The following is a 21314-nucleotide window of genomic DNA, read 5'->3' as shown; positions in this document are numbered from 1 at the left end:
GTTGGCTTGGCCCCGCAGTCTTTGATCGAAGGTGTTCCTGACACATTGTTCGGTAAAAATTTCGATTATAATTATTGAAAAATTGAAAAGAAAAGTGTTGCAAGAAAAAAAGCCATTCAAATTTATTTTGTTTTTAAATTGCCGAAAGAATTTTATATTGCTTTTTTAGTTTAGAATAAAATGATTAAGTTAACGTATAAGTGATTTATAAGATTCTTAAAAAACTAGGTTAAAGAAAGTAAAAAAAATAAACTATAGTACCTTAAAAATTCAAAATCAAATGGGGACCGGTTTAATTAAAAATAATATTAATAGTTCTTTCTGGGCAGTAATAATTGTAATAACATCAAGTAGTGTAGAACAATGGAAAGTAATGAGTCAACTGATACTTGATTCCAATTCCCCAAATGAGGTAAGCATAATATTTGGACTAAATTCACTCATGACTGTTTATGTGTTTTCTACTATTAAATTAGAATAAACAAACTGTTAAATCGGCGCGGAGCGAGTGTTCAAATGTCTGAAATGTCCCAAATTTGTTAATTTTGTTTGTTTTAGAACTTGTTGCTTTTGCATATATAATTTTTTAACAGTCATTGCCTTCGATTTCCCAGGAAACCAAATGTTGGTAGATTTTGTGAATAGTCCTCTTGAATAGACGATTATTGTAAAATTGCTAAGTGGAAAAATATTGCTTTCAAATGAAACCTATTTTCATAAAATAATTAATCGAATCAAGCCATAAGTTTCTATTGGGTTTAATTGCATCTTCATTTAATCTTTTAGGAATAATATTTTTCATTCGACAATAAATTATGTTTGTATTCATATCTGGCCTGTAAGGCCAAAACTATGGATGAAGCATAGTGACCAGTTTAAGTTCCTCAAGAAGTCATTGAAAAAGTTGCAGTTAGTCTTCTCATATTGCCAAACGGATCTCGTAGAGGATTTTACTCTAACTGGGGTTTTTGGCATGAGAAATGTACAGATATGTAACAATGGTCTGATGTGCCTAGCGTCAGGGATAGAGTTTATACGCCAAATCAGAACGATTTGAGAACGCACTTTTATAACATAAAATATTCTTGCAGGATTTGTCTATTCCTCACAAGAGGACTTTTGGCATGACTAAACATCACGCAACGGATACGGATAAGAGTCACCCTTATAACCCTTATTTCCATTAAAACTCACAATATATATAACATATTATTTGGGATATATGCAACTTAAAAAATATGGTCGCAATCAATTGTCAAATATTTATAGCGATTATGTAAGACCAACACAGAAACAAGAATAAATTACAAAAATAGACTTCGTATTCCTCCTTCGTACCTAGTCCGAAAAAATATTATCTTTTCGAATCCAATTTTTTGAGTAACCAATTTGCATATACACATTGTATTAAATAACTTCTAAAATTTATTCTTGAAAGGTCTTAAATCGATTGTGGAGCACTGTTAAAGACCTTTAATTTCTCAGTGGTATTTTGTGATCACCTTTTCCAGAAATAAGCCTCATCATTGAAAACGATTTTTCAAATAAAATCTAGATCATTGGCGTTGCTGGGAACCAAGTGTTTTATATAAACTTAGGTTAAATCTCAAGTTTTATGACGTTAATCTTTTTCTTTTGATCCTCGTCTCACTAACTTTTCTCAACCAATAACTACGACCAAAAACTGCTTTGGTTTTGCGAATTGTGACTTCAAAATGTTCATCAATTTTGTAGTGAATCTGTACAATGAGTTGTCAGAGAGAAAAAAACTAATTAGTTTTTTCTCTCTGCCGTTGATGAAGCGTGAATCGTTGAATTTTAAGTCATTTTACTTGTCAAACGTCTAAAGACTACAGCTTCAAAATTGACAGCTGATCAAATAGGGGGTTATTCAAAATTGTTGCGTTCAATCTCAGACAGATTGGGTATCCGGATACCTTTTTGTTAGTGTTTGACAGCTGAGATGTCAAAAAAGGAATCCAAAAATATCCAAGAATTTCTGGGGTATGCAGGTATCTGACAGAACAGCTGATTCAACACATGGTTGAATTTCAAGAAACTTGAAAATTGATCTCAGCTTTTTGAATTTGTTGGTAAACAAAAAGATACAAAATGATAGTTGAAGTTGTATTTGAAGATGTTCTAAGCAAATAAGATAAGATAAGAAACTTTCTTGCTTACTCAAGATTCAAACAAAAAACAATAGTTTTTTCTCCAAGTTAAAAATTCTTTTATTTTGCTGCACTTTGTGCAAGAGATCCTAATAATTTGAAATCATTAATAAGCAATTCATTATAGATATCAAGACTTGTTTGTTCACATTTAATTGGTTATTCTAGTTGATGGTGCCCCTTGAATGGTTTTTAAAAAAGCGTTGGATATCCAAACGGATATATCATGCTCATGCAACAAAAATTCTTGCGTTGATCCCACCATTAGGCTAAAACTTTATCTATTGTGAACAAACCAGCTCAAAATCCAACTTAAAATCGAAAATGAGATCGAAATTCTTCCAAACTATATCTATGAAGGTATTGTCAATTCATAATAGTCCTCGTTTATGTTAATATAGTTTTCTGTTAATCGTAAATAATTTAAACACGGAGATTTTGCAAGTAAATTATTAATCGTATAGAATTCCAATTAAGCTAAGAGGAAATTTAAGCTTGAATGTTTCTCTGCTTTTTGAGAACAGCTGAAAGTTGTTTTTATTTTTTGACAGCTATCTCAATACAGCTATCCAGCTCGTTCAACAAGGTATCTAAAAATTCACCTATCCAAGATTTCCTATCCAACACGAGATTGAACGCAGCAAATGAAATTTACCAAAGAAAAGCCCTTCATAATACACTCCGTGACAACTTGAAAACTTCAAACTAATCCTAAAGAAAACCGAATTTCACAAAGTATTGAACAACTTGATTTTTTACATTCATATCTAGTTCACAATTTGAATTTTTTTTTTTTAATTTGTAATTTGTCTAGACAAGAATATTTAACTTATGACTCCTACCTTCCTAAGTTCAAAAACAACAACTTTAAATCATTTTTAACTTTAAAGTTTTGTTGTCGGAAATTTGGCAACTTTCATTATAAACGCATCCTTAAACTGAGGACAAAACTATTAGTCTTGAAAAATTCAATATCTACTAATAATATTAAGGTGCATGATATATTGTTGAATTTGCATGAATTGGACATTTACAGTATTTGGTTTTAAGAAATGGTTAGTTTCATTAGCCAACAATTCATTTATTGAAAACTTAATTCCATAAAACCGATTATGGTTCTTAGATCCTTATATGCCATATACAATTCATGGGCTTGAAATAAAGCCTAGAAACTGAAGTTTTTGCTATTTCGGTTCTTATATTAATAAGATGACTTTAAATGTGTTATAAAAAAGCTATTTATTCAATTATTGAATACACTTCTTACAGGTTTTTGATGAATCAATTTCAAACTACGATAATGGAAACACTCAATATCCCAATCCTACTGAAGATTCACTGAACACTAGTAAGGATCTTTTAATTACAAAATTTATCGAATAAGCAAAAAATAATTAAATTCAGATTTTTCTGCATTCCTTTTGTCTCAAAGTAGAATAAACTTTTCTGATAAAACAACACGAGAAGGTCTTGATATAACCTCACCACAAATGTTCCAATCGAAAACAATTGCTCAATTGAATGCAGTCTTTCCAGGTGAGTATTCTACACTAGAACCTTATTAACTATTTAACAATCTCTTTACTTTTGTATATAGGTACCGTTTGGTGTGGAGTCGGAGATGTAGCTACCGACAATAATATTTTGGGACATTTTTCCCAAACCGATAGTTGCTGCAGGACTCATGATAAATGTCGTTTAGCAATTCCATCTGGATCCATAATGTTTGGTCTAGAGAATACAGGATATTTTACACGATCACATTGTTCTTGTGATGAACAATTTTACGATTGCCTCAAAAGAACGAATTCATTTGTTTCCAACAAAATTGGATATACTTATTTTAATTTACTGAAACCACAGTGTTTTCGAAAGACGTACCCGATTGTAGCATGTTGGAGATGGTAATTACTAAATCCTATAGGAAAGTCAAACATTTTTAATTTAATGCTTTTCTTTTAGGTTCCGTAAACGATGTAAGATTTATATGCTCAACCAAAGCGATGAAAGGCGATGGCAATGGTTTGATAACAGTGAATTTTAATCTTAATTATGCAATAAACTTGGTTAAAAACAAAATAAATGAGATCAAAAATTAATTTCAATAATAAATGAAGTACCACAGGTTTCTCCACTTGGTCCACTATTTTTATGAATATTTTTTGATTCTCCACTAAATCTTACAGATTTAGGCTTTTTTACATTTGTTCAATACTTTGAACCAATTAGTAACTAATTTTTGTTCATTAAATTGAATCATATTGGTTATAGCCTCCTAGAAAACTGTCTTATGGAGGTTACGTCCCATTATGTTTTTCTCGAAATAACTACGCAAATTATCAGGTATACAAAATGTGCGTTATTATTATAAGTTGATGCGTACAGTATAATTACTATTTACTTATGCTTAATGATGACAAGTTTAACTAAAATTATTGACTAACAAATTTGTAAACTAAACTTAAGCTAAAATTAAAAATAATTAACTTAAGAAAGGTACATTTTTCATTGTCTTGCGGGCTCGCCAAATGATTGAGGAGGCAGGTATTGATTTCTATAAAAAAAATTGTTATTCGTATTTGTTTGTTTCGCATATCTTCATTTACTTACGATGGAGGTGAATAATCGTAGCCATTTTCTGCATGATTGGCATTAAGGTCTATTGAATAAATATTATCTTTTCCACTACCATTCGAAGATCCAGTTGAAGATCCTCCTTGGTACGCTCCTGCACCTTGTGAGGAGTAAGGTGCTTGAAGTGAACTGGATACAAAGTTATTTTGTTGTGAACCCAATCCTGACCCAGATCCAAGACCTGAATTTAGTGATGACCCAGAACTTGATCCCAAGCTTGATACGGATCCATATCCTGATGATTGTAAGACAGATCCTGAACTACCTAAGCTTGATCCAGAGCCAACTCCGGAACTACTACCAGAGCCATATTTAGATCCTGAGCCTGCATTTGAACCAGATCCTAGTCCTGAATTAGAACCAGAGCCGAACCCGGAACTGGATCCAAAGCTTGATCCTGAACCTGAACTTGATCCTGAGCCAAATCCTGAATTAGAACCAAAGCCTGATCCGGATCCTGAACTCGATCCTGAGCCATATCCTGAATTAGAACCAGGACCGAAGCTTGATCCTGAATTTGAACCTGATCCTAGTCCTGAATTAGAACCAAGGCCGTATCCAGAACTGGATCCAAAGCTTGATCCTGAACCTGAACTTGATCCTGAGCCATATCCTGAATTAGAACCAGCACCAAAGTTTGATCCAGAACCTTGTCCTGAGCCTGACCCAAGTCCTGTGCCATAACCAGAACCTGCGCCTGAGGAACCAGATCCTGAACCAAAGCCTTGTGCCGTGTATTGTGAAGCACCAGCTCCAGCTGCTCCAAAGGCTGAACCAAATCCTCCAGAAGTTGCTGCGGGTTTCTTTTCAATTGGCTTTATAGATATTGGCTTGATGAAAAAATCGTCTGTGTTGAATTTCTGATTTAAAAATTGAAATTTATTTTCTGTGACTGGAATTTGTGTTGCAAATGCTTCAGGCATATCAATATCAAGTTCAGTCATTGGATGATAACCAAGTTCATCAGCAGTATATCTAAAAGAGGAACATTGGTTTTAAACTAACAGAGTTAAGTTTTTGAAAATTCAAATTGTATTTACCTTGTCTTGTAACGTTTACCATCAACTCCGGTAAAGGAATACTGTCCACTAACAACAAAAGTCTTGTCATCCTTTAGCTTACCAGCTTGCTGGATGTCAATACCATTTTGAGTTTTGAGTCTAGAAAAAAAACCAAGTTGATATTTAACATTTAAGACACAACAAAAGTCGAATTCTATAGGTTCTATGGCCATCTCAAAATAGATTTTTGAGTTGCAACTTAGAAAATAAGTTTAAATAAGGTAACAATTGAAATCATTATACAATGGGTTAAAATTATGTTTAAATGGAAGATCAGATGGCACTGAAAAACTTCAAAAGCTTTAAGAAAGATAAGGACTTGCGAACATGGCAAACAGCGCTCGCAGAATTCTTCCTGCGCAAAAAAATACAGGCTTTTCTAATAAGGGGTTTCATTTTGATATTGAACAACTATTATTTTTGTAAAGACAAATTTATAGATTCTTAAAAGGCACTATAGGTATAAAGTCACAAGATCTCGGTGTCCTATTTTAACGTAGCTTTCAAGGTGAAAATAGGTTTTATTACTTTAGATTTTTTTTTCGAAAACCCGATCAAGGATCTAATAGGGAATATTTGACCTCTAAATGCAAGTTCTTATGTAAGATACCGTGCACTTAGAGGACTCGAAAAACTTTGGATTTTATCAACACTACGGGCTACAAAAATAATATTCTCTTATTCAATTCTTCACATAATTAACTTGTCTCAACAGCTTAAATGTTTTTAAATGTTGCCTGTTAAATTTCAAAATATGATAGCTTAAAAAGTGACAGCTGTTAACAGTGCTGTTAACAATTAAATCTCTTATTGGACCAACTTTTATATTTATTGATATAGTTTTCAGAACCAGAAGGTACCAGAAAATTTGTAAAGGTCTCTGATCTCTCGATACCATTTTAAATAGAAACTGTTGTGCAAAAATTCATAACGATTTCTAATTGAGTTCTTTTGAATTCATATTTTTTAGTTCATTAAAATATTTTTTAAATGTACATTAAATTAAACAAACATTTCAATTAAGTTGGGACAAATCCGTGCCAACCGAAATTTAAACTAAAAATAAACAATTTCTCTATTTTTTAAAATAAATTATTAAATTAGAGAGAGTTTAAAATATATCTTTTCTTAATTAAGTGAAAGTCCACTTCTTGTTATTAATATTCACTTGATTTCAAAAAATATTGAATTTGGTAAACAAACCATAAAAGAAAAAATGACTTATAAAACTAGCTCTGTCCCGATGAGGAATATTTCATATTCAATTTAAAACAAAATTAAATTATATTTTAACTAAGCATCATAAAGTATATTGATTATTTTTATTATTTTCACTAAAAAACATTTTCGACAATTTTAATGGACTACCAAAAAACATAAATAGTTAAACGTTTCTTTAAAATCTACAAATTGACTAAGGTCATGAATATGAATACAAATCTTGATAAATATGAAATATGCATAAAAGTATTTATTTATTAAAATAAATATCATCACTCCTACAATTTTGTAGCTAAAAAAAAAAGTGAAAACACGTTTCAGAATAATTATTTGAATTCAAAACAAAACCACTTTGGAGAGCTGTCTTATTCGAGAGATTTATAACCGGTGTATCTAACCAATTATCGATTTATTCTAAGAAGATTGAAAATATAAATATTTATGTGTATACAAATTAAAACCATCAACTGGTTTTTTTATTTTTGTTCAATTTCGGAGTAACTAACACACTTTGAAATAAATTTATGAAAATAGTGCGAAATTCTGAATGAATGTCAACTAAGGACATTTTTTTTACTTTATTTTGATAACAACTTGAAAAAACATCCAATTAAAAATGATTTAACATTAAAATTAATTTGCTAATCTTCATCAAGCTTTAAAAAAAAACGATAATAAGATACTTTAGCATCCAATTGAATGCCACTCCCTTACGCGCTTTTGTCAAAAACCTGATATTCGCGTTTTATATTATAATTTCTTAATTTGCAAAGATGCTTCATCAGGATTTCGATTTATCCACTCAACATAATAACACTTAATTTTGTTTGAGAATAAAACATGTTTTTTTGGTTTAATGTTGTTTATATATTTTTAATAAATACTGTCTTGCTGGATGAAGTATTAAAATCGATCTAAAACTAGTCACAAAACATTTTGTTATTTATTGATTAAACTAATAGGTTTCTAGTGAAACATGTCAAAATTAATTATTATAATTTTTTAATTTAAGATCTATAAATTATCGAATTTTAAAAATTAAATTGCAAAAACTTTTTATGTAGGTGTGGAAATGTAAATTAGTTAGGTGTTTAGATTGCTAAAGAGCCTAGAATATTTTGAGCAGACATTAAAGATCATAACAATTAATTAAATATGTATATATGAAATATTAATCTGGAATTTATAATTGTTTGTGAGTGTGATAAGAAATGAAAAAGGGGAGAGACTCAAAGACCAGAGAAATGAATTTGAAATTCGGGAACTCGTTCTTTAAAAAGAAAAACAACAGGAAATTGACGTTTATATAACCAAAAGGAAAGACTAAAAACAAACTATAACTCGTCCTCACAAAAGATAAAAGTTCACCATAAAACAAGAAGAAATCGACAAATATAAGTATTCCCTAAAACAGTTCCTAATCAAAAAATAATTATACTTATATAACGAAAATATAAAGACAAAAATCAATCAGCTTTTAGAACAGTCAAACACTAATAGTGACCTTCAAAGTAAACATGAAAATCTAGAAAATATTATAAAGACTACAGCAAAAAACTTCAATAATAAACTCAAAGACTTTAAAAGCAAAGTTATCCGACGATACCAAAGCTCTTATTTTTAGCAGAAAAACCTTAAGAACAAAACCACAACTACTCAACCAAGAAAAAATAGAGCTAAGCGAACTCAGAAAAACTATAAGTTATAAAATAAAGAAAGATATTATCAAGGATACAATTAGACAAACAAAATTAATTGAACACTTAAAATATATTTGAATAATAAAAAAGAATGGGTTACAGGTATGAAGGACCAAAACTCAGCTGTTATAACAAACCGAAAAAAAATCAATGAAAACGCAACTAAATTTTTTTGAAAAACTGTTCACCTCGACTAAAACTATCAAAGATACAATAGACAACATACATTGATTCAATATCTACACTCACTCCAATGTTCAGCAAAGAAACTATCTAAAAGACTATAAACCCATAAATAACATTTCGACAATTTAAACGCTCTTCTCCAAAACGCTTTACAGGACCATCAAAGAAGAAGACAATCAACCAAGAGAACAAGCTTGATTTAGAGAAGGATTCTCAACAACAGACCACTGACACCCAATTAATCAGCATACAGAACAATGCAATCAATTTAGACTACCGGTTTATACATATAATATTTATCTTTAAACTCTGTTGAACACGAAATAAATACAGAAGAAACGATTAAAAATATATGAAAAAAATAACAACGAATAAAAACAGAGAATATAGAACAAGAGTTTAATATAACAAAAGGAGTTAGACAAGAAGATTCGCTTTCACCACCTCTATTTAGCTCAGTTCTGGGAGACATTTTATACAAAGCTAACTGGAAGACAAAATATAGAATAGTGGACAAGTTCTTAATAATTTAGAATTTGCAGACGATATACATAGTTCTTATTTCTACAAAAACTACATACAATCAAGACATGTCGACGGTACTAACTACCTTGACGATATAACGTTGGACGAAGAAAAAATTGAGTACGTAGAAGATGACATATATTTAGGACACCTAAAATCATTTAAGGACCACGAAAGTAAAGAAACAACTCTAAAGCGTGAAACATGAACTTGACTGCAAAAACACTTGACCAGCTAAGGATATGTCAGATCAAAATGGAAAGAAAAAATCTGAGCTTACGGCCAAGTCATAGGGTACAAAACGAAGACAATCGTATAAATGGAAAAAGAAGACTGAAATGGGCTGGGCTGGACATGTTCCTATACGTCAGGACCAAAGATAAACACAAATTAGTTCAACGAAGCCAAACATAGAGACACAAGGATATATATGTGGGGAAGGCTTATGCCAATAGCCAATATCATTAACTTTTCAAATGTTACCTAACTATTTTTAACTTCCCATAGGAAGTTATTGTAATGGGTCCGATTTGTCAAATTGAAAATCGAAATAAAAGATTTTTGGAAAGATGTCTGTGCGTGTGTGTGAACGTACGTTCGTACGTCCGTACGTGCGCGACGTTTTTTTCGTCGTCCATAGCTCAAGAAACAGAAGAGATATCGATTTCAAATAAATTTTGTTACACAGATAATAAGACAGAAAAATGCAGAAAGGGCTCTCAAGAAAATTGCGTAGGTGGTTTTTTTACCATAGCAGTTTGAAAAAAAGGTGAACATTTTGGTTAACCCTAAATATCTTACGAACCAAAAAGGCTAGAGACTTGAATTAAATTTTATATAATATATTTTAACGTGTAATCAAAGAAGTATATTTTTGTAAATAAATCTAATTAATGTTTTTTTTATAAATCAACATTCAAAATTCTGAAAAAAAATTTGAGAAAAATCAAATTCACAGTTTTTTTTTACAAAAAATAAAAACCTAAACAAAAAAAATTGCTAAAAATTGATATTCGACTCAAATATGTACATATCTTTTCAAAACTTAAGATATTGGCTTTAAGTTACTTATTGCTGTCAACATTCAGTACAATTTTGAGAAGAATCGAATTGATATTTAAAAAAAAAAACTAAAAACTTAATAGAAAATTTAACAAAAGTTGTTAAAAATTGAATTTCGTCTCAAATATCTTTTCTAAACTTTGAGAATTTGGCTTCCAATTAATTTTATCTTATAAAACATATTGTTTTCAACATTCTGAAAAAATTTGAGAAAAATCAGATTGACAGTTTTTTTTACAAAAAATAAAAACCTAAACAAGAAAATTAATAAAAAATGATTTTTGACTCAAATATCTTTTCAAAACTTTGAGATATTGGCTTTAAATTACTTTTATGAACAAATCTAATTGACAGTTTTTCTAACAAAAAATAAAAACCTAACAATAAAACAATACACAAACTTGGTAAAAGTTCACTTTCGACTCAAACAGCTTTTCAAAAATTAAAATTATTGTCTTCAAACTTTTTTTATTTCACAGAAAGTGTTGTTTTCGAAATTCATTAGTTTTTTTTTTACAAAAATCCAACTGTCCGTTTTTTCATAAAAAAAATAAAATCTACAAAAAATAGTACGCAAATTTGGTAAAAATTGATGTTTGGTTCTTGATATCTCTCAAATTAATTTCATTCATCCAACTTGTAAAAATTTAAGTAATGCTACTAAAATTGGTAAAAACTTGTTTTTGACTAAAAATCTATTTAACAAAACTAGATTTTAAAACTCACCTATTTCTTTATTTGAAAAATATTGCTGGTAATTTTAAAATTTTCAAGAATAATTCAACTGATAACTTTTTCAACCCAGCACGAAAACCTATAAACTTTTAAGCAAGACAAATCGACAGACGGGATGGTAAGTTATATGTATGGGTCGCATTCCAGCTTTATTTTTATTTTAAACTCAAAGAACTCAAACACTTTACTATCGTAATACAAATTTTGGGTATTATTAAGAACTCTTATACTGCATTTTATTTTGATATTTCCCTTAGATTTGAAGATTTGGACAAAATTTGAATCTTCTGATTCTATATACATATGTAGGTGTGTATGTAAGACTGCGTGTAAAAAAAATTAATTATTGGATAGTAATTAAACTTTAATCACAGACTAAAGTGTTTTTTTAAACACCTATACGTGGGTGATACACTAGAGTGTGTGCGCATTGCTTAAATTAAATGTTTAATGAATGTATCAAGACGTGTTAAGATTCAACTTTAATATGAACTTTACTCAAGAAAAAACGCCAGGACAGCCTGCTAAATCAATTCTCAACTTTATTTTAAGATATATATGTACCTAAAACTTATAATATTGTCGTTAAATAATGATATTGAAACGAAATAACGATACGATTTACCTTGATTTTGTAAATAAACGTGTTATATTTCACGTAAACTCAAAAAAAATATTGTCACTTTAAACCGATTAAAATAACCAAACCTATGTATTAAGCAAATCAAAATATTACACAAACAATAGAATTACAAAAAAATTCGTGTATGTTCCACGTTCACTTTCCATTAAAAATAGATTTGTATTTTTAATTCAAAGATCAGTTTACTCTTCAATATTTATAAATACATACATATATTTTTAGGTATAAATACTCAAAGTCAAATTGCCGGCTTAAACATATGGAATCTTTTCCGTTAGAATTAAAGTCCAGAACAAAATTTATATCTTCCAATTACACTCTGTTAGAGGAAATAATTAAAATTAAAAAAACTTAATGTTTTAAAATGTAATTCTTATTCTTCAATGCCCTTTAGTTTTAAGTTCTTATCAGAATTGATTTCACCCTCAATTTATGTTAAACAGTCATTTTAATTTAGTGTTGGTTTTATTTATGATGGTTTTGAATTTTAATTATTTTGTTGAACTATAAAATACCATGTTTTACATTTTTATTTTTAATGTAAATGCCGGTAAATCACTAAAATTAACCTTTATTCAAAGGTTCAAGATTGAATAAAAACTGGAATTAAATTTCAGAAATACTATCAAATTTACACATTCATTCTTAAACTCAGTAACTCTTTACTGAATGAAATTGCATATACTTTAATTTAGATTCTAGTTTTTAGAGGAAGTAAGAAACCTGTTTTTTTAATTAAAAATAGATTTAATAAATGTATTTCGTCGATTTTACAGGAAAGTTTTGTTGCTAAATGCTTTTTTTTAATGTGTTATTGTTATAACATTATACAAGGTCTAAGAAAAATGTGTTTTATTTAAAGTAATTCTCACTGGGGTTAAAATATAAATATATGAATTACTTTTGCTACTTGGAATATAGTCGTAATATTAAAATGTCAAGAGCTTACAAAGTAAGACAGATTTACTATTCCCCGACTGTTGTAACAAATTTTGAATACTTTTGACTAAAGGCTTTTATTTAGTATAGAAAGACGAAATCAATTCTGGGGCTACACAATAAACCATATTTTGAGTTTAGGTAAGCTACATAAATATAGGAAGTCCAAAAGTAAAAATATTACAGATATGGAAAAATGACTGACCATATAAGGAATGCAGTTTTAAAGCTTACACATTTTTCATCTTATTTCGTTTAAAATATGTTTATTTGTCGAAATTATTACTTAAAATGCACAAAGATCTTCAAATTAATAACAGTAATCATTGTTTGTTATTGAAAAAGATCTCTATTCATGAGGTATTTTATCTTAAACAACCGTGTAGCTAAGTTAAACATTAGCTTAGCAAACGACTATTAAGATAATCTTGAGTTTTCTCTTATCTTAATTTATTCAAATTAATTAAATCTACAAGAGTTTTGATTTTTCTCACAAAGGACGGAAGCTTTAATGAACTATATCTATGTATAATTATTGTATTTAAAAATGTAATCAAACAATATTATGTCAACATTCGTTTTTGTTGACTAATTTACCTCAACAGACTTAAGTATTTTTATCTATCCGTTAGTCTAATTAATTGAATTTGTTATCTTTGTTTTGATTCGTTTTCATGTCTTTGGATTATTAAAAACATTAATTTGTCAAAGTGACAGGTGTCATGTAGTTCTATTGTCATACTTTCATATACTTTTGCTATAGCAGCGCTGTTTGTTTAAGTGGGTGAAAAGTTGTCGAACAAATTTTACAGGGCTTTTACTCCACAAATGTTAAAGGAAAATTAACACATTAGCCAACATTTAAACAAAAAAATTTATCATATAACGGAACGGAGAGGAATCAAGAACTAAATACACACAAAATAACAAAACTGTCAAAGTTATTGCTTTGACAAGTTAAACAAAATGGCTGCGTTCAATCTCGTGTTGGATAGGGTATCTTGGATAGGTGGATTTTAAGATTTTAAGTTGGATAGCTGTATGGAGATAGCTTACAAAAAAATAAAAATAACTTTCAGCTGTTCACAAAAAGCAGAGAAACATATCAGCTGAGAAGTCAAAACAAAAAATTTAATCTTTTCTGTACAGAATCTATTCTGTCCATTTTGTACAGAACATCCTCAAATACGACTTCAACTAACATATTGTAACTTTTTGTTTACCAACAAATTCAAAAAGTTGAAATCAATTTTCGAGTTTCTTGAAATTCAACCATGTGTTGAATCAGCTATTCTGTCAGATACCTAGATACCCCAGAAATTCTTGGATACCTTTGTATTCCTTTTTTGACATCTCAGCTGTTTTTGATCAGCTGTTATTTTACAAGTAAAATACTAACAAAAAGGTATCCGGATACTTTATCTGTCTAAGATTGAACGCAGCCAATGAATTGTTAAATAGATGGTTTATATAAGGGCCGGGTTCTCTAAATCATTTTCTGGATACTGGATAATGGGTATCTTAACAAATTCCCCTCCCATAATTGTGGGTGCTAACAGAATACAAGGTTTTATTTTTCATAGAAATACTTGGACAAAAACGTGAAAAATTTCTTGGCCAATGTTCCCCTTCGAGACATCTCTATAAATCAGTAAGATATTACAAGCACGATTATATTTACGTCGAAAGAGTTATAGTGTCAAAATGTCCCAGTTCACTATTATTTCATGAAATGTTCAAGAGTTTTGCTTGTGACCATGACACAGAAAAGTGTATCGGTAATATTTGCTTTATAAACACAAGCAGTGTCCAGAAGTCCTTAGGACTTAGTTAGATGTTCATGAAATAGTTCAGTCTAAATAAAAAAAAAAAGAACCTTAAAAATTTAAGTGGTAGAAGCATAATACAAATTTGTAAATTGCTCCAACAGCGCCTTATTGTTTTATGTCTTTCGTCATTCCATCAAAATTTGTATAAACAATATTTGTATTGTTTAAAAGTATCCCACTTTTAAAAATACTCTCGTTTACTAGAAAGCAAATCAGTTAATCTTGAGCTTAGTTTCGTACTTACTTTTAGGTGCAGAGATTCACTATTTTCAGTCTTATATTAAGAATGCGGAAAGCCACTTCTTTTTCGTAAGCTTTGATAGTCAGAATTTTAAGACTTATAAGCTATTGCATGAACCCTTTTCTATTTTCCTTACGATTGCATTTAAATATTTTAGTAAATATAAAATATCCACAACGATCTTGTAATTTAACCTCTTACTAGGAAACCCTATACTCATTTATATTCCTTATTTTTATGAAAGCCCTTTGTCTAGCATACGATTTATTTTCTCAAAATACCACCATATCATGTTAATACAAATATTAAAATAAATTAATGAGTTAAAACAAAATCCGTGGCTCGAACTATTTAATCAAATTTATAACACTATAAATAACCAACTCAATGTCAAGGTTTTGACATTTATTTTATATCAAGTTTGACTGGAATATTCTTGTCCAGTGACTCATAGTTTTTTGTATGTTTTCATAAAAAGAAATTAAATATAACAAACAAAAACAAATATTCCCCATTTTCAAAATTGACATCTGATAAAATACTGGTCCATTAAAAAACCACACAAGCTCATGATTTTATCTAGTTAATATACAAAACAAAATCATCCTGTTTTTTTTATAACTATTTAGTTTAACTATTAGTTCTACATAAAGGTTGGTCTTTGTCATAGGATAAAACCGGACCACTAACTAAGATAAAGTCTCCAAAAGAAACACACGCTGCCACCATAAAATTTGGAAAACAAAAATAAATGATCAAAGTATAAATATTATAACGTTTCATTTTTGCATTAAAATTAATTTTATTCTTTTGTTTGTTTATTTGTTTTCTAAAATTTTCGTTATAAATAAAGGTATAGGGAGTGTGTAATTTCTTTTTTTAAATATTGACACACAATTTGTATAAAAAATATACAAAATTCTATGGAAACATGCAAATTAATTTCATTAAGAAATAATATTCCAAAAAAAGGCGAAATTTGCTAATTTTTTTTAGAATATTTTATCATGTGTGTCGTGCCGTTCCAAAAGACAAGTTTTAAACGATAATGACTCTGTATATGCTAATTGGAATAACACAATGATACAAAATCTAAACAATTCTTAGATTATTTGGGAATCTCGCTTCATAAGCGAATTGATTTTTATCTAATTTATGTGAAAAATATTAAGATTTCACATATGAATTTCTTCAGATCTCATGGAATTCACTTTAATACCCCGCTTTAAAACTTCAAGAAAAAAAAAAACTTAAACACTTAAATAAACTGAGTAAATTATGGTTTTGCAATTTTAAAACTATAATATAAATATTTTCAAACCACACCCTACTATAGGTAGGTAAAATAAGTATTTTGATAAAATCTTGACATTTTATTATTAGAGATTTATTTAATTAATCTTGAACTTACTGGTATTTGAATTTTTTCCCCGCATTATAGTTTTCTAAAAGTTCTGTCTTTGCTTGTGTATTTTCTCCATTATAAAGTACTGGTGGTTTATCATCATCAACATCTTCAGTTAATGTGAAAACATCATTTGGAGAGTATTTGAATAAGTCAACATTGTTTTTAGTAATTTCATTGAAAGCTGCACTCGTCAGAGCTATAAGACTTATAAAAATTACCTGAAAACAAAAATAAGAATAAATTAGTTAATTAAAAACAAGCTGGATTAAAAGGATTATTAATAAATCTTAATAATACATAATTGTATTCTGTTCTCGTATCTAATGACCTGAGATTTGTAGTTCTAAGAAAGGAATAGTAATCCTCTTATAACAAGTTTTCAACTATGTTGGATCATTGGCTGCGTTCAATCCCAGACAGATAGGGTATACGGATACCTTTTTGTTAGTGTTTTACGTGTAAAATAACAGCTAATAAAAAAACAGCTCAGATGTAAAAAAAGGAATTCAAAGGTATCCAAGAATTTCTGAGGTATGTAGGTATCTGACAGAACAGCTGATTCAACACATGGTTGAATTTCAAGAAACCTGAAAATTGATTTCAGCTTTTTCTATTTGTTGGTAAACAAAAAGATACAAAATGTTAGTTGAAGTTGTATTTGAGGATGTTCTGTACATAACAGACGATGAAAAAGCTATTTGCCTCCGAATTTTAGAAGGTTATCTCTTATTTATTAAATTGTTACGCACCTATCAATTCATCTTCGTCCGACGAATCAGTTGAATTATCCATTAAATGGTTTATATTACAACAATTTTGACTTCGAAGCTTAAATGTTTCTCTGCATTTTGTGAACAGCTGAAAGTTGTTTTTATTTTTTGACAGCTATCTCATTACAGTTATCTAACTCGTTCAACAAGGTATCTAAAAATTCAACTATCCTAGATACCCTATCCAACCGAGATTGAACGCAGCCCTTTAATTTGTTAGCTCTCATTGGAATTTGACATCCGTCAAACTTTTCTGTCATTTGAAGTGTCATAATATTAGTTAAATGCTTGCAAGTTACGAAAACCTACCGCTAAGCATTCAAATTAGGTGTTTAAATTATTAGAACTTACTATATAAAAGTCATGATCAAAAGTAGACACTTTTCGCTTACTCCGCGTTGATCATGATCGTTATAATCGGCCACCCACAGAATTTGAGCATATTCGAAGTGACCGGAAACGTTATTGTTGTCAAAAGGTCTGGTCATCACCAAAAATATTGTTTCAGCAAGTTCGAGAGCTGCTGATTGTGCGAATGTATCGGTTTGCTGCTCATTCATAGCATTTTAACTTGTGGCACAACTCCTTTTTCGATGGCAATTAAATTTGAAGATCATAACTTGGATAATATATGGTTAAAAAAAGTCGAGACAAGAAGCAAGAAGAAGTGATTTTACGTTTTGTTGATACCAATTGGCTTCCAAAACTAAACGATCTAACAGCGTTAAATTTTCTGTGGTTATAAGCAAACGACGCTGCTTGACCAAATAATGAAATCAAAACATTGACACAGTTATGAACGAGATATGGCTTGAAATGTACGAAAAAGTGGTTAAAAACTCAAAACAATTGAACGCTGTGAATCTTCCCGGGAAGCCATTTGAGATTATCATTTATTTAAAAAGAAACAAGCACGTGCCTTGAAATAAACATAAACTCCAAGGATGCAATTTTTTTAAAGATTCGGAAGTCGAGAAATAATTGCTCTAGGAAATCACTGCTTTCAAAAAAACTTAAAACTATGACCTGATCAGCCTTGCCTTTTGACACAACCAATATATCAATCTTCTTGTTTGCTGAATCTGTTCATCCAGGGTTAACTAACTTTAGTGGATTAACTAAGGTTTAGCCTTTTAAAAACAATGACAACCAAAGCTTAACTATTAATCCTTTTAATTTGTTTTCAATTTAAATTTTATAGAAAAACAACAAACTTAAAACAAAACAAAAACAAAAATACAAAATCTTAAATCAGTCGTACGACACCAATGCGACACTACGACAGACAAAGCGCGTGGCAACGCGAATTGTTTATCAAACAACAAAATTTTACCTTTAAAATTTAAATTTATTCTCATCCGATTAAAATTAATGAACGGTTTTCCTATTTTATTGATTTTTTGACATGCCAGCCAAACAGGCACCTTTGTTGATGGTTGGTTGTTGCCATCATCATCGTCATCATCATCAGATTAAAATAATTTATTCAAATTAAAACGAAAAACATTAAAGTCTTACAAATAAATCAAACACACAATAAAACAAAATTATAATAAATGTTGGAAACAGCAATATACGCAAAAAAAAATTATTAATTATTGTACTTCCTAGTGTAAAGATAAACGTCATTTCGCATGTATTTTGGTGATGATGCGGTGGTGGTCTTGTGGTCACAGATATAAATTTGAATTAGTTTAAAATATTAGCATACGACTGATGCTCAGGTAAGCTTTTTTAGCTAATGGATTGACGTCAAATAGAACAAGTTATCCTCTTTTAATTTTATTAATAATCCTCCACATCATTAACTCCATTGTAATTGTAAACTTTTACAAATGAAGGCAAAAACTATCAAAAATGGTTGCAACGGATTTCTTGGAGACCCGTAAGAGTTCCCAACTACAAATACGTATCTCCTCGTAGGGGATATTGTAAGTCAATGTAAATACTTTTGTTAGATCTGTCAGTGTGAAAGTACTGATTTCATTGTCAGCCATTGTCAACACGAACATTCAAAACTATCAGGTTTTGATGTTTGAGACATATGTCAATTGCTGACAATTTCCTTACCGTCATATGTAATAAATCTTCTACGCGGAAGCAATTTAGATTCAGCTATCCATCTACAAATTAAATTTTAGGCCTTAGGGGAAAAATCTGCCAACTGTCAGAACATACAATTTTTAAATTTAAAATTAATTAGATTTCGAAGCGTTTTGGCAGCTATTATTAAAAAATCAGTAAATATTTTTTCCATTGAAAAGAGGAAGAAATTTCATCTATAAATTATAAAATCGACCTTATCGCTCACGTTCTTCTAAGAGTTAAAGTATTAAAAGATCTCATCTTTGTGGCGAAATGTGGTTATTACAGTCAGTAAACTTTTCTTGCAAAACTACCAACTGTGACTTTGAAAATGTTCAACAATTTTGTAGTGGATTTCCACAATTGCAATGCGTTTGTTGAAATATGAACGGTTCCATTTTTAGCAATGGAGTACTTTTCAGTTGTCAAATGTCAAAATATATGAGATGAAAAGGTGACAGCAATAAAACCCACTATTGGTTATATAGTCTAAATTGCTCTTAGATGAGATGAGACGAGTATGAATTATTCCAGCAAAAAGTGCGACTTAAGGAGTTTAAAAACATAAAAGAATGATTCACTGTAATTTTGTAACTCAACATTTAAGTTTGGTATCTGAAAATTCACATAAGGCAATAATTTCTATATATTCTTATTAGATCCAGCTTCAAAAATAGAAACTTAATGATTTATCATAAACTTCCTTCCTTTGCTATAATAGTGGGCAAATAAAAGGGTTTTTAAAATTTCTTAAACATTTAAAACCAAATTTATTGAATGGCTGAAATAAAAAATTGTGTTGAAAAGTCCAGATTTAATATTCTAGTAACCAAGATAAGGGTCATCCTTAAATTTTGATAAAACGAAGTTTTATAAAATTTTAATAAAGTTGGTTCTTAGAAATGTTTTTTTTTTTTGTATTATTTTTGCAGCAAACAAAAGTTAACTCCAGTGTCCTGAAGTTGGTTGAGTCACTTTCACTTTTTTTTTGAAAAACAAAAACACACACTGCTTACATTTCAAACCTTTAATACTAAAACCAAATTAATATTGATCAAAGTCCTTGAGAATACTTTTTCAAACATTAACACGCTTTTAAAATGTTAACAAAAGTAAAAACAAAATTTAACTTACAATATTTTGCATTTTGTACAACACTTAAATCACTTTTAAGTTATAAATCAAAAACAAAAAATATATTTAAAAATAAAATATTATTGACTTGAAGTGAACAGTTCAAGTTCTTAGGAACAAATAGTATAATCAACACCTAAGGTCTTTTCTTTTATATATATTTTTTTACGGTTCGTATTATGAACTGATCAATGCCCCCACCTTAATTATCATAAACTCAAATTTCAATGATATACAAAAATAAAAGTATATATCTATCTAAAATTTAACTATCTATACACATAAGTTTATGGATATATCAATAATAAAAAAAAAAGTAAGAAAATTTAGTTGAAAACCAAAAAACCTGATTGTCACTAATGTTAGTTTATTATATAGCACTATTCTATGCAAATCAGAATTTATCTTCATCTTCACGTTTAAAAGAATACCCCCGCATGAGTGTGGTTTGAAAACTGTATGGTTTCAGTTAATGAACTGGACATGCCAAACTTATCAGAACCACAAGATCTCAGCCTCTTGAATCACACTTCTTTTTGTTTGAAAGTCCCTTTTTATGGTGGTCATATCTTTAATGTTCTATAGTTTGAAAAAGGTTATAGATAATGGGACATCTTCATAATTATATAGTGTTGTTTAAATAGGCACATAATAATTAATTCATATGTTTTACTAAGCTACATCAGTTTTGAGATGAAATAGCCAATGAACACAATTTCTATTCATAAGCAAATTTTTTAACTTTGTTTAATTTGAATTTTATACAAAAGTCTATTTTAAATCTTGATATGTTGAACCGCATAAAAGTATAAAATTAATCTTGGACAGTTTATAATCAAACTAACTTTTTAGTTATCAACAATTTAAACGTTTATTGATGTTTATTGAATCATTGAATAGAGCAATAGGGAAACTTAATAAATATAATTAGGTGTGTTAACTTTAAAAGAAACAGATATCATAATTAGTA

The 21314-nt window shown here is 29.4% G+C and overlaps 2 protein-coding genes across 2 annotated transcripts; one reads left to right on the top strand and one right to left on the bottom strand.

Annotated features, from left to right (window-relative positions):
• LOC129946203 (phospholipase A2-like) lies at positions 1-4390 on the top strand. Its single transcript, XM_056056297.1, has 5 exons — positions 1-412; positions 3441-3519; positions 3576-3707; positions 3769-4075; positions 4134-4390. The coding sequence occupies exons 1-5, from the start codon at positions 281-283 to the stop codon at positions 4213-4215; spliced, it is 732 nt and encodes a 243-aa protein (XP_055912272.1). The 5' UTR covers positions 1-280; the 3' UTR covers positions 4216-4390.
• Positions 4391-4507: 117 nt separating this feature from the next.
• On the bottom strand, positions 4508-20424 carry LOC129946202 (uncharacterized). The gene is made up of 5 exons (XM_056056296.1): positions 20345-20424; positions 16359-16573; positions 5846-5965; positions 4782-5780; positions 4508-4725 (listed from the first exon to the last, which is right to left on the bottom strand). The coding sequence occupies exons 1-5, from the start codon at positions 20354-20356 to the stop codon at positions 4677-4679; spliced, it is 1395 nt and encodes a 464-aa protein (XP_055912271.1). The 5' UTR covers positions 20357-20424; the 3' UTR covers positions 4508-4676.
• Between the last annotated feature and the right edge of the window lie 890 nt (positions 20425-21314).

Source organism: Eupeodes corollae, chromosome 2 (genome assembly GCF_945859685.1).
Source record: "Eupeodes corollae chromosome 2, idEupCoro1.1, whole genome shotgun sequence".
In the NCBI taxonomy this organism is placed as follows: Eukaryota; Metazoa; Arthropoda; class Insecta; order Diptera; family Syrphidae; genus Eupeodes; species Eupeodes corollae.
Note: the sequence above shows the minus strand (reverse complement) of the source record. Positions and strands in the feature narration are given on the sequence as shown.